This window comes from Sapajus apella, unplaced genomic scaffold (assembly GCF_009761245.1).
Source record: "Sapajus apella isolate SASKATOON/1434 unplaced genomic scaffold, GSC_monkey_1.0 scaffold23, whole genome shotgun sequence".
In the NCBI taxonomy this organism is placed as follows: Eukaryota; Metazoa; Chordata; class Mammalia; order Primates; family Cebidae; genus Sapajus; species Sapajus apella.
Window position 1 is genome coordinate 979,344 of NW_022436963.1, and position 13,918 is coordinate 993,261.

At 44.5% G+C, this 13,918-nt stretch overlaps 1 protein-coding gene and 1 long non-coding RNA gene across 2 annotated transcripts in view; one reads left to right on the plus strand and one right to left on the minus strand.

Moving 5' to 3' along the window:
* RHOA (ras homolog family member A) overlaps positions 1 to 13,918 on the minus strand; it is a 52,298-nt gene that overhangs the window by 10,752 nt on the left and 27,628 nt on the right. Inside the window, exons 2-3 of the mRNA XM_032289832.1 lie at positions 7,782 to 7,939; positions 592 to 712 (exon numbers count right to left, since the gene is read on the minus strand). Of these exons, the coding sequence (XP_032145723.1) occupies positions 592 to 712; positions 7,782 to 7,937 (277 nt within the window). The 5' untranslated portion in view covers positions 7,938 to 7,939. The remainder of the gene's footprint in view (positions 1 to 591; positions 713 to 7,781; positions 7,940 to 13,918) is intronic.
* Positions 11,244 to 13,918, plus strand: part of LOC116559287 — an 8,064-nt gene continuing 5,389 nt past the window's right edge. The window contains exons 1-2 of the long non-coding RNA XR_004272407.1: positions 11,244 to 11,327; positions 11,877 to 11,880. This is a non-coding gene — a long non-coding RNA (uncharacterized LOC116559287). The remainder of the gene's footprint in view (positions 11,328 to 11,876; positions 11,881 to 13,918) is intronic.

A 13,918-nucleotide genomic window follows, 5' to 3' on the forward strand; every position in this document is an offset into this window, starting at 1 on the left:
CTTTTTTTTTTTAAGACGGAGTTTCGCTCTTGTTACCCAGGCTGGAGTGCAATGGCACGATCTCGGCTCACCGCAACCTCCACCTCCTGGGTTCAGGCAATTCTCCTGCCTCAGCCTCCTGAGTAGCTGGGATTACAGTCACGCACCACCATGCTCAGCTAATTTTTTGTATTTTCAGTAGAGACGAGGTTTCACCATGTTGACCAAGATGGTCTCGATCTCTTCACCTTGTGATCCACCCGCCTCGGCCTCCCAAAGTGCTGGGATTACAGGCTTGAGCCACCGCGCCCGGCCTTTTTTTTTTTTTTTTTTTTAGATAGAGATTTTCTTGTCTCCCAGACTGGAGTGCAATGACTCGATTCCGGATCACTGCAACTTCTGCCTCCCGGATTCTACTGCCTCATCCTCCCAAGTAGCTGGGATTACAGGTGCATGTTACCACACCCAGCTAATTTTTGTATTTGTAGAGACAGGGTTTCATTATGTTGACCAGGCAGGTCTCACACTCCTGACCTCAGGTGACCTACCTGCCTCGCTGGCCTAGGTGGATACATCTTGCAGTGACAAACACTGGGGTGCAGGGCCACTCACCTAAACTATCAGGACTGTCGATGGAAAAACACATCAGGATAACATCAGTGTCTGGGTAGGAGAGGGGCCTCAGGCGATCATAATCTTCTTGTCCAGCTGTGTCCCACAAAGCCAACTCTACCTGTAATAGGAAAAACAACCACAAGAGCTCAAGGTTAATCCTACCAGTCACTTTTAGAAAAACTGACGCTAACCATAGTACATTTAAATGACAGTCTAAAACAGTAAAACACAACAGTATTTACTTTTAAGAGCATCAAGCTCAAATGAGAGTACATTTAATTTATTTTAGGTTGAAATTTCTCAAAATTGGAAATTTGAGACCCTATCTCTACAAAGCAATCCTTCAAAATTAGCTGAGTGTGGGCTGGGTGCAGTGCACACCTGTAATTCCAGCACTTTGGGAGGCCGAGGCAGATGGATCACCTGAGGTCGGGAGTTCGAGACCAGCCTGACCAGCATGGAGAAACCCCATCTCTGCTAAAAAAAAAATACAAAACTAGCCAGGCATTGTGGCGCATGCCTGTAATCCCAGCTACTCGGGAGGCTGAACCAGGAGAATCACTTGAACCCGGGAGGCAGAGGTTGCGACAAGCCAAGACCATTGCACTCCAGCCTGGACAACAAAAGCAAAATTTTGGAGTGTGGTGGTGCACACCTGCAGTCCCAGCTACTTGGAAAACTGAGGTGGGAGGATTCCTTGAGCCCAAGAGGCAGAGCTTGTAGTAAGCAGAGATCATACTACTGCACTCCAGCCTAGGCAGTGAGACCTTGTCTCCGTTAGGGAAAAACAAAACAAAACAAAAAAACCCAGATACTAGAACTGAATCAAGTGGCATAATTCAAAGCGTCAAGTCAAAAATAATGTAGCTTATAAGCGTTTAATTATAAATAACATTGTACTAGGAAAGAAAGCAGACAGACAGGAGGGAAGATATAAAATTGTAAGTAACATTCCACCAGGTACACAGGCAAGAAAGGGAGATACCACACTAAGTAAATTTTCTGCTGCAACGTGGAAACATGAAGACAAATCTGCATTCTGAGTTGGTAGGAAAGAAAAGACACAATGCTGAGTGTTAGGCAAGGCCTGAGGTGACAGGAAAGCCCTTTGGCTGTGCCTTTACTGCTCAAGAATGTCTGAATGGCTGAAATAATGCATAACATAAGGTGAGAGAGCACTCTTTTCACATCCAGGTACATGCTCACTCTCCGGTAATAGAAGGGTAAATTTGTTGGGTACAAGCCCCGACCCCGTTCATGCATGCGACCCCATTCATGCATGCCCTTAGTCTTGGCGGTGACAAGGGATTGAGAAAAAGAAATAAAGACAAAGACAGAAGAGCGGAATTTTACAGCATGGGTTCAGGGGACCAATGCAAGCATGGGAACCATTGGCCCCAAGTTCTAGTTTTCACAGACTTTTATTAGGTACACACACATGTTAATTGAGGGGTGGGGGAGTAGGGAGGGGGGTGATAAGGGGAGGCCTTGAAACTATTGAGAGGCCTTGAAACTAATGTGGGCAAGATAGCCAGGGGGAGAGGTGAGGTCTGCAGTATTTGTAGCAGATGTGATCTATCTATCTATCTATCTATCTATCTATCTATCTATCTACCTACCTACCTACCTACCTACCTACCTACCTATCTACCTATCTACCTATCTACCTATCTATCTATCTATCTGATAGGATTTCACCATTTTGGCCAGGCTGGTCTTGATCTCCTGGCCTCATGATCCACCCATCTCGGCCTCCCAAAGTGCTGGGATTACAGGTGTGAGCCACTGGGCCAGCAGATATGATTCTTACGCAAACCTACAACACCGAATTCTACAAGGTGAATTTGCCATCAGAAGCAAATCTGATAAGGCCCCACCAGGTCTGACCACACCCAAGGCATCAAGGTGCTTTTATCTCCTGAGCATTTTCGGACACAGAGCAATCAAAATTACTCCATATTTTGAGAACCTAGGCAGAGCCTGTGGCATCTGGTTATCTCTGCCCTGCAAGGCTTTTCTTCCTTGCAAGCTCCCATCTGCAAAGACCCTCCGGGATCCTGTGAGCAGAGGTCTCCCTTCTCAGAGATCTTGCACAAGTCCTCTTTACGACACCCTCATGCAGCATCCATGTTGAGAAGGCATTCATGGGACCAAAGCAGTATTTCCTGCTCTGCAACCACCCCGTGGTGTTCCACGGTTTTATAAGGCTCTCAGATGGTCTTTACCTTAGGCCTCCTGTTGCCGCCTGATTTCTATTTTACTGCACTAATATTTGATATAGCTTAGTTTGGGATATAAACCTCAGTGTACAATAAGCAAACCAAGCTTATATAATTATTTAACTAGAAGTAACATAGGTCTGCCCCTGGCCATCTTGACCCACATAAATTGATGCCTGGTCTGTCAACATAAGTCCCACTCAACACTGTCCAGCACTGCAGCCAGCTTTGCTACCCCTTCTTATCACCAGACTTCATGTTCAACATCCTCTGTACAGAGGCCCTTTGAGGCCAAAGAGGTCTCCCTCCAATACTTATAACACATCCTTCTTCTCTTAGCACCTTCACAGCCCAAATTTCAGTTTCTAAGTGATTTCTGTGTTAAAATTGATGGCTCTTCCACCCTCCAACTTTTGCCCCACGATGCAACACAAAGAACCTCCATAAGGCCCACTGTACTTCTGTCATGCACACCATCATTCTGGCATGTGTGACTAAGATATACTGATGCCTGACTATCACAATCTGTCTGCCTTCACAATGATGGAGCTCATTTACTCCCTGCCAAATCCCAACTCTCCTGGCCCCCTCCACCCCATAGTGTTCAGTCACATATCCAGCCTCTGTTGGCGCCTGATAAAATGCTTTCAAGGTGCTGAGCCTGTCTCATATCAAAAGGGGCCTTTTCACTTTGAGCAGGCCTACTCTTGGTACCATGATCACCTACATCTTGTATGGTTCCCTGGCACTGCATATTGTTGAATGAACATTCCTACACAGCACCTTCTCCCATCCTGGGACTCTGAGGCAGGCAGCTAGTCTGTGATATGCTCTTCAAAATCAAACACTTTTATTCTGGGGGACTCTCCTCAAGTGAGGAGCATCCTCCTATCTTACAAGGGTCAATGATGTTCAAGGTTTGCAGCACAAGAAAGATACTCACAGACCATTCCTCAAGGTTTCAGGTCAAGGTCTCTAAATTTCTTATGGGCAAGATTCTGGTTGTTCCCAGATGCCCAGGCAGAGATGATGTTTCCAAGAGAACCAAAGAGCTATTGCTGCCTCTAAAACATACATACTGCCACAGATGGAAAACATGCTTCCAGTTCATGGTCACAGACATGCAACAACTAATAGCCACTCTCTGGAGAAAATGTTAGGACACAACCAGTAATACACATTCACTAGGCTTTTGAGAAATGAGCTATGAAAATATCAACCTGACATTGCTTCCCCAAACCAATGGATGTTTCTATATATGTTGTATCAATCTAAGTTAGGTAAGAGGGCTATTACTTGACACCAATTCTGAAGACTTCAGCACATTTCTACCTAGTTTGTTACAATTGGGCCCTGTCTCCACATAAAACCAGTCTTCCTATCAGGACCGTAAAATGTCCAAACATCTATGAAGAGTACTGAGGCTGAATTAACACTCTGCATTGGTGGGCCACCTTCAGAGTACATCCGAAAGCTCTGTTAGGCTGGTATTTATTGTATTTCTTCCATCTATATTTGGGCGAGAAAGTATCTTAGAGTTCCTAATCGCAAAAGAGCAATCATCGTGGCTCACTCTGTATTTGAATAAAAAAAGACTACAAACTAAGAAAGAGGGTTTTGAGCATGGTAGTATTCACCTCAATTTATAAAGCGCTTTGCTGCTTCCAAACACTTTATGTTACTTCATAGAACGTTGAGATCACCTATAAAATGGTTTAAATTGTTTTACAAATGAGGAAGCCTCAAAGGTCAGGCAGCTTACTGATGGTCAAAGAACTACCAGGAAACCCTACAATGCAGGACCCTAGAGTTCTGAGCAGCTGGTCTAACCCACATTCCTCACACAGTGTCACAAACGTAGGCCAGGTAGCCTGGGAGAGAAAGAAATAAGTAATGCAGCAAAGTAAGAAGTGGCCAGGAGCAGCGGCTCACATCTGTCATCTCAGCACTTTGGGAGGTCAAAACAGGTGGATCACCTGAGATCAGGAGTTCGAGACCAGCCTGGCCAACATGGTGAAATCCCATCTCTACTAAAAATACAAAAATTAGCCAGGCATGGTCATGGTGGCAGGCACCTGTATTTCAGCTCCTCGGGAGGCTGAGTCAGGAGTATCACTTGAACCCAGGAGGCAGAGGTTGTAATGAACCAAGATCGTGCCATTGCACTCCAGCCTGGGTGACCAAAGGAGACTGTGTCTCCAAACAAACAAACAAACAAAAAGAAGGGAGAAAGGGGATGAATTAATGAAAGGTAATATATCAAGTGTTAGCAGCATATGAGACATATAACTGAATGCCCAAGAAAAATGAGAATGTTGAAGAAGAGTACCTTGTTCTAGTTTTTGGGGTTTTCTTTTTTGAGACGGAGTCTTGTTCTGTCCCCACGCTGGAGTGCAGTAACGCAATCTCGGCTCACTGCAACCTCCAACTCCCGGGTTCAAGTGATTCTCCTGCCTAACCTCCCAGGGTTTTTTTTCTTTCAGTTGACCTACTTCAAAAGATGTATAGGAGAGGTGGGCACATTGGCTCTTACCTGTAAGCCCAGCCACTAAGGGGGCTGAGGTGGGAGAATCACTTGAGCCCAGTTGTTTAAAACCAGCTAGGTCGCCGGGGACCCGTAATCCCAAGCACTTTGGGAGGCTGAGGGGGGCAGATCACAAGGTCAGGAGCTCAAGACCAGCCTGGCCAATATGGTGAAACCCCATCTCTGCTAAAAATACAAAAAAATAAAAATAAATAGCCAGGCTTGGTGACGCATGCCTATAATTCCAGCTATTGGGGAGGCTGAGTCAGGGGAAACTGCTTGAACCCGGAAGTCAGAGTTTGCAGTGAGTTGAGATTGTGCCCCTTCACTCCAGCCAGGGTGACAGAGCAAGACTCCGTCTCAAAAATAATAATAAATAAATAAAACCAGCTGGGTCAACGAAAACCCTATCTCTAAAAACATAAATTACCCAGTTGTGGTGGCACATACCTACAGTGCCAGCTATTTGGGAAGCTGAGGTGGAAGGATCACTTGAGCCCAGGAGTTCAAGGCTATAGTGAACTATGGCCATGTCACTACACTCAAGGCCTGGGAGACAAAGTAAGATTCCTGTCTCTTAATTAAAGCATTATTTAGACAACAAAAGGAAGCAGAAAATTAATAAACACACACAAAAAAACTAAAATTCAAAAAAAAAAAACGCCTCCAATTCCAAAAGAGCTTTGTTCCAGTCTTACCAGAGGGCTTTTAGGACAGAAATGGGGAAGCACTGTTCTCACCATCAATGACAAAATAGAACAATTGTGGCAGGCTGCTTTATGTTAAAGCAAAAAAAAAATCTTTTAAAATTAAATGTAAGCAGCCAGGCTCCGTGGCTCACTCCTGTAATCCCAACACCTTGGGAGGCCAAAGCGGGTGGATCTAGAAGTCAGGAGATAGAGACCATCCTGGCTAACACACTGAAGCCCTGTATCTACTAAAAATACAAACAAATAGCTGAGCCTTTGAAGATGATGTGGGTGGAACAACAACAACAAAAAATAGCCAGGTGCGGTGGCACACGCCTGTAGTCCCAGCAGGGCTTGAGGCAGGAGAATCACTTGAACCTAGGAGGTGGAAGTTGCAGTTAGCCAAGCAAGCGCTACTGCACTCCGGCCTGGGTAACAGAATAAGACTCCATCTCAAATAAAAACCAAAAAAAAAACAGGCTGGCGTTACGGCTTATGCCTGTAATCCCAGCATTTTGGGAGGCCGAACTGGGTGGATCACCTGAGATCAAGAGTTGAGACCAGCCTGACCAACATGGAGAAGTCCCATCTCTACTAAAAATACAAAATTAGCTGGGCGTGGTGGCGCATACCTGTAATCCCAGCTACTCAAGAGGCTGAGGCAGAAGAATTGCCTGAACCCAGGAGATGGAGGTTATGATGAGCCAAGATCATGCCATTGTACTCCAGCCTGGGCAACAAGACCAAAACTCCATCTCAAAAAAAAAAAAAAAAAAAAAAAAAAAAAACAAAGGTCCTGGCACAGTGGCTCATGCCTATAATCCCAGCACTTTGGGAGGCTGAGGTGGGCAGATCACCTGAGGTCAGGAGTTCATGACCAACCTCGGCCAACATTGTAAAATCCCATCTCTACTAAAAATACAAAAATTAGGCAGCAGTGGTGGCGCATTCCCGTAATCCCAGCTACTGGGGAGGCTGAAGAGGGAGAATTCCTTAAACCCAGGGGAGGCTGGCACAGTGGCTCACTGCTGTAATCCCAGCACTTTGGGAGCCCGGGGCGGGTGGATCACCTTAGGTCAGGAGTCCGAGACCAGCATGGTGAAACCCCATCTCTATTTAATACAAAAAATTAGCTGAGCATGGTGGCACATGCCTGTAATCCCAGCTACTTGGGAGGCTCAGGCAGGAAAATCACTTGAACTCAGGAGGCAGAGGTTGCAGCGAGTTGAGATCATGTCATGGCACTGGGTGACAGAATGAGACTTAGTCTCAAAAAAAAAAAAAAAAAAAAAGGAACAAACTTTTCTGGGCACAGTGGCTCACACCTGTAATCCCAGCACTTTGGGAGGCTGAGGTGGGCAGATCATGAGGCAAGGGTTGAAAACCAGCCTGGCGAACATAGTGAAATCCCATCTCTACTAAAAATACAAAAAATTAGCCAGGGGTGGTGGTGGATGCCTGTAATCTTAGTTACTCGGGAGACTGAGGCAGGACAATCGCTTGAACCTGGGAGGCGGAGGCTGCAACGAGCCGAGGTCATGCCACTGCATACCAGCTCGGGCAACAATGCAAAACTCTGTCTCAAAAAAACCCGAAACAAACTTGGACCAAGATGGCAGTATGAGAATGGATTATTCTTTCCAACATTTTTGTTATATTGTATACTGAAACAGCAAAAATCTCTTAGTTCTATACATGCTCCCTAAATAATCTAACACAGAAAATGGCACCAGTTGTTATGAAAAGTATACTCACCTGTTTTCCATCCACCTCGATATCTGCCACATAGTTCTCAAACACTGTGGGAACATACACCTCCGGGAACTGGTCCTTGCTGAAGACTATGAGCAAGCATGTTTTTCCACAGGCTCCATCACCAACAATCACCAGTTTCTTCCGAATGGCAGCCATGGCTGAAACACAAACCACAGGATTATCTGTAATACACAAGAAGCCATAGGTAGCCTCAGGCTATGACACATGATTTTTTTTAACCATGGGGGATAAGCCTCTAATAGCATACTCAAATTCAAAATTCTAGTACACTGATCCACCTGACACCAAAACGTTATACAACTAAACCTCATAACATTCTATACTTAATGGTAAAAGACTGAAAACAAGGTCTGCTCCCTAAGATCAGGAACAAGACAACAAGGATGTCTGTTCTTGCCACTCCTTTTTTTTTAAAATCGAGTCTCACTTTGTCGCCCAGGCTGGAATGCACCGGTGCGATCTTGGCTCACTGCAACCTTGGTGTCCTGGGTTGTGCCTCAGCCTCTCAAGTAGCTGGGACTACAGGTACACGCCACCACACCCGGCTAATTTTTTTATTTTTAGTAGAGACAGAGTTTCACCATATTGCCCAGGCTGGTCTCAAACTCCTGAAGGCATGATCTGCCCACCTAGGCCTCCCAAACTGCTGGGACTATAGGCGTGTGAGCCACCGCGCCTGGCCTGTTCTTGTCACTTCTACCCATCAAGACACTGAAAGTCCTAGTCAGGGCAATAAGTAAATGTAATAAAAGACACCCAAATTGGAAAGGAAGAAGTAAAACTATCTCAATTCATATATGAGATGATCTTACAATGTGGGAAATCCTAAAGAATCATTAAAATACTTTTACAATAGGCTGGGTACAGTGGTTCACGCGTGCAATTCCAGCACTTTGGCAGGCTGACGCGGGAGTTTGAGACCACCCTGACCAACATGGAGAAACCCAGTCTCTACCAAAAATACAAAATTAGCCAAGGGTGTTGGCAAATGCCTGTAATCCCATCTACTCGGGAGGCTGAGGCAGGAGAACTGCTTTATCCCGGGAGGCAGCGGTTACGCTGAGCTGAGACCACACCATTTCACCCCAGCCTGAACAACAGGAGCAAAATTTCATCTCGGAAAAAAAAGAAAAAAACATTTTAGAATAAACAAGTTCAGTCAGGTTACAGAATACGGCATTAACATTAAAAAATCAATTCGGCCGGGCGCGGTGGCTCAAGCCTGTAATCCCAGCACTTTGGGAGGCCGAGGCGGATGGATCACGAGGTCAAGAGATCGAGACCATCCTGGTCAACATGGTGAAACCCCGTCTCTACTAAAAAAAAACTACAAAAAATTAGCTGAGCATGGTGGCACGTGCCTGTAATCCCAGCTACTCAAGAGGCTGAGGCAGGAGAATTGCCTGAACCCAGGAGGCGGAGGTTGCGGTGAGCCGAGATCGCGCCATTGCACTCCAGCCTGGGTAACAAGAGCGAAACTCCGTCTCAAAAAAAAAAAAAAATAAAATAAATAAATAAATAAATAAATAAATAATCAATTCAATTGAGGCCGGCACAGTGGTTCTTATCTGTAATTTCAACACTTTGGGGGGGCTGAAGCAGGAGGGTTACTCAGGCCCAGGAGTTAGAGACCAGCCCTGGCAACACAGTCAGATACTGAGAAAGGAAGGACGGACGGAAGCCTGAGAGGGGAGGGAAGAAAGAAAAGGGCCAGGCGCAGTGGCTCACGCCTATAATTCTAGCAATCTGGGAGGCTGAGACAGGCAGACTGCTTCAGAGTCCAGGAGTTCAAGACTAACCTGGGCCAATACAGTGAAATCTTGTATCTACTAAAAATACAAAAAAAAAATTAGCCAGGTGCAGTGGTACACGCTAATCACAGCTACTTGGGAGGCTCAGGTGGGAGAATCACCTGCGCCTACGAGGTTGAGGCTGCAGTGAGCTGAGATTGCACCAATGCACTCTGGTTCTGGGGAACCAGAATGAGATGTTGTCTTTAAAAAAAGAAAGAAAATAAAATCAGCTAGGTGTGATAGCATGCACCTGTGGTCCCAGGTACCAAGGAGGCTGAGGTGGGACGACTGCTTGAGCCAAGGATGTAGAGGATGCAGTAAGCCATGACTGTACCACTGCACTCCAGTCTGGGTGACAGAGTGGAACACCGTGTCTCAAACAAACTCTTAGGACTCAACTACAAAAAAGTAAGTAGCTTAGCCTGGTGATCTGGCTCAGGATCTCTTGCAAGGTTTAAGTCATAAAGAACTCTTTTTGGGCTGGGCACAGCAACTCACACCTGTAATCCCAGCACTTTGGGAGGCTGAGGCAAACAGAACACTTGAGGTCAGGATTTCAAGACCAGCCTGGCCAACATGGCAAAGCCTCATTTCTAAAAAAAAAAAAAATACATAATAAATTAGCCGAATGTGGTGGTGGGCACCTGTAATCCCAGTTACTTGGAAGGCTGAGGCAGGAGAAATCGCTTGAACTTGGGAGGCCAAGGCAGGTGGACCCCAAGGTCAAGAGATCGAGACTATCCTGCCCAACATGGTGAAATTCCTTTTCTACTAAAAATACAAAAATTAGTTTGACCTGGTGGCGTATACCTGTAGTCCCAGCTACTTGGGAGGCTGAGATAGGAGAATTGCTTGAACTCAGAAGGCAGAGGTTGCAGTGAGCTAAGATCGTGCCACTGTATTCCAGCCTAGGTGACAGAGTGAGACTCCATCTCAAAAAAAAAAAAAAAATTAGCCAGACATAGTGGCGTGCGCCTATAGTCCTAGCTACTCAGGAGGCTGAGGCAGGAGAATTGCTTGAACCTGGGATGTGGAGGCTGCAGTGAAGCGAAATAATGGCACTGCACTCTATCCTGGATGACAGAGGAAAAAAAAAAAGAGCAAAGGATGTGAGTAGGTATGATACAGCAATCCTATTCCTAGGTATACATCTAAGAGAAACAAAAAATATGTCCACATGGCCGGGCGCGGGTGGCTCAAGTCTGTAATCCCAGCACTTTGGGAGGCCGAGGCGGGTGGATCACGAGGTCAAGCGATCGAGACCATCCTGGTCAACGTGGTGAAACCCCGTCTCCACTAAAAATACAAAAAAATTAGCTGGGCATGGTGGTGCGTGCCTGTAATCCCAGCTACTCAGGAGGCTGAGGCAGGAGAATTGTCTGAACCCAGGAGGCGGAGGTTGCGGTGAGCCGAGATCGCGCCATTGCACTCCAGCCTGGGTAACATGAGTGAAACTCCGTCTCAAAAAAAAAAAAAAAAATGTGTCCACATAACAACTTGTACCTCTACATAAATATTCATAGCAGGATTATTCATAATAGTCAAAAAATGTAAAGAACCCAAATATCCAACAACTGATGAATACAGTATATCCATACAATGGAATGGAATATTATTCAGCAATAAAGGATAAAGTATTGATATATGATATACTATTAATCTTGAAAATGTTATGTAAGTAAAAGAACAGAGTCACAAAAACCAACATGCATGATTCCACTTATATAAAATTGTCCAGAATACACAAATCCAGAGAGAGAAAACAGACTGATAGTTGCCTAGGGCAGGGACTTGATGGGTGGTGATAAATGAAAAATGACTAATGAAATAATGGAGTTTCTTCCTCAGGTAACAACATTTTTCCAAAAGTATTGTGGTGATGGCTGCACAACTCTATGAACATACTATAAACTATTGATTACAGTACATATAATTCACATTTTATTTATTTTAAGACAGGTTCTCACCCTGTTGCTCAGGCTGGAGTAGAGTGGTATGATCTCCACTCACTGCAACCTCAGCCTCCCCAGGCTCAAGTGATCCTCTCATGGTAGTCTACGAGTAGCTGGGACTACAGGTGCATGCCACCATACCCGGCTAACTTTTTGTATTTTCAGTAGTGACAGGATTTCGCCACGTTGCGCTGGCTGATCTCGAACTCCTAAGGTCAAGCAATCCACCTGCCTCTGCCTTTCTCCCAAAGTGCTGGGATTACACGGGTGAGCTACCGCACCCAGCCCACAGTATATATAATTCACAATTTAAATAGGTTAATTCTAAGGTACGTAGATTATATTTCAATAAAGCTGTTACCACCCCTCTCGTACCCAGTGGGGAAAAAAAATCAGAAATCTACAGATTGTTTCTATCTGGCAGACAGTGATGGTCAACCAACACAATTTTCATCCTTCTCTCTTAAACTATACTTCAATTTTTAGCTATGTACTTTGTTGTGGACTACACTCCCTAGCTTCCCTTGCAGACATGGCCATGTACCATAAGATGTGAAGGAGCAGTATGTTGTGGGACTTCCAGGAAGTCTTTCTTAAAGTGAAGTCACGTGCCCTTCTTCATTCTCTTCCTCCTTTCCTGCTGCTTAAACCTGAAGTAAGGGCTTTTTTTTTTTTTTCTTTTCCTTCTGAGACGGAGTCTTGCTCTGTCACCCAGGCTGGAGTGCAGTGGAGCGATCTCAGTTCGCTGAAGCCTCCGCCTCCCGGGTTCAAGCAATTCTCCTTTCTCAGCCTAAGTAGCTGGGACTACAGGAACATGCCACCGCACCCAGCTAATTTTTGCATTTATAGTAGAGACGGGGTTTCACCACGTTGGCCAGAATGGTCTTGACCTCCTGACCTTGTGATCCACCCACCTCAGCCTCCCAAAGTGCTACGATTACAGGTGTGAGCCACTGCACCCAGCTGTAAGGGCTGGTTTCTAAGTAGCCATCCTGGTACGTGAGAATGAATGCAATACCATGAGGCTGGAGGAAACAAAAGGTAAAAAGGACCCTGGATCACAGGTGATCTTGGGAGCCACCATCTCAGCCCCAAGACTGCCTACCTTCCACAATTCTTCCATATAAATAAGAAATAAATGACCACCTTGTTTAAGGTGGTATTTTTCAAGTCTCTGTTTCCAACAGACAAACTAATCCTAAAGAATATATACTCATTATCAAAACTGTGTCGTCTAAAGCATATGTTCCTGAACAAGAATGGATAAGACAATGCACTGAGGTACCAACTCAGAGGGCTAACAACAACAAAAAGGACAAAAATAAAAAATAAAAAATAAAAAAACCTCAAGAGGGCTGACGGTACTGCCCTCCTGAATTCATTTGTGAATTCTCAGCAGAGTATTACACAAGGCAGTGAATATGTACCTGAGCTAATTATATATGTATAAAGATTACAGAATTTTGTCCAAATCCATAAAATGATCTTAATTAATGATTTAACAATTTTTTTTTTTTTTTTTTTGCAAAATGGCAGTGGATTGAAGGTACTGCTAATCATGAAAGCACAATAAGAAGCATACAGATGATAGGGAAATGTGCTCAATACAAATCTTTAAACTAGAGCATGCAGTAAAGTCTGGGTGCGGTGGCTCATGCCTGTAATCCCAGCACTCTGGGAAGCAGAGATGGAAGGAACACCTGAGGTCAGAAGTTCAAGACCAGCCTGGCCAACATGGCAAAATCCTGTCTCTACTGAAAATACAAATATTAGCTGGGCATGGTGGCACATGCCTATAATCCCAGCTACTTGGGAGGCTGAAGCACAAGCATCACTTGAACCTGGGAGATGGAGGTTGCAGATATTCAATGAAGAACATTTGGCCCAGAAAAATTGTAAAATCATTTAGCCACTAAGGGTGACAAAGACAAAAATTACAAGTGATTATGGGACAAAATGAAAGCCTAGGTGATTTCTGGGATGCTGGGAGTCTGGCAATACAAACATGGATGTTGAGAAGAAGTAAAAAGTCCAAGCACAAAAAAATCAAACTTGCCTTTTTTTCCTGAAAAAAAAAAACACAGAAAAAAAATTTGCAGAATTATCTTTCCTTTCCACTTTCCTATAATCCAGCATCTTTATGAGTATATGACTTATCAGCTTAAGAAAGGAAATCATGCTGAGCTCTTCCAGATGTGTCATCTTCTAGGCTAGGTTTAGTCTCAGAAATAACTTATAGGAGTTTGGAGTAGAGATTTATTTAACCAAAACTCAGTTATATCTAAGTCACCAGTAACAATATACTAGTAACAGTAACTCTTAAAACTAAAAAAAAAAAAAAAAAAAAAAAAAAAAAAAAAAAAAAAAAAAA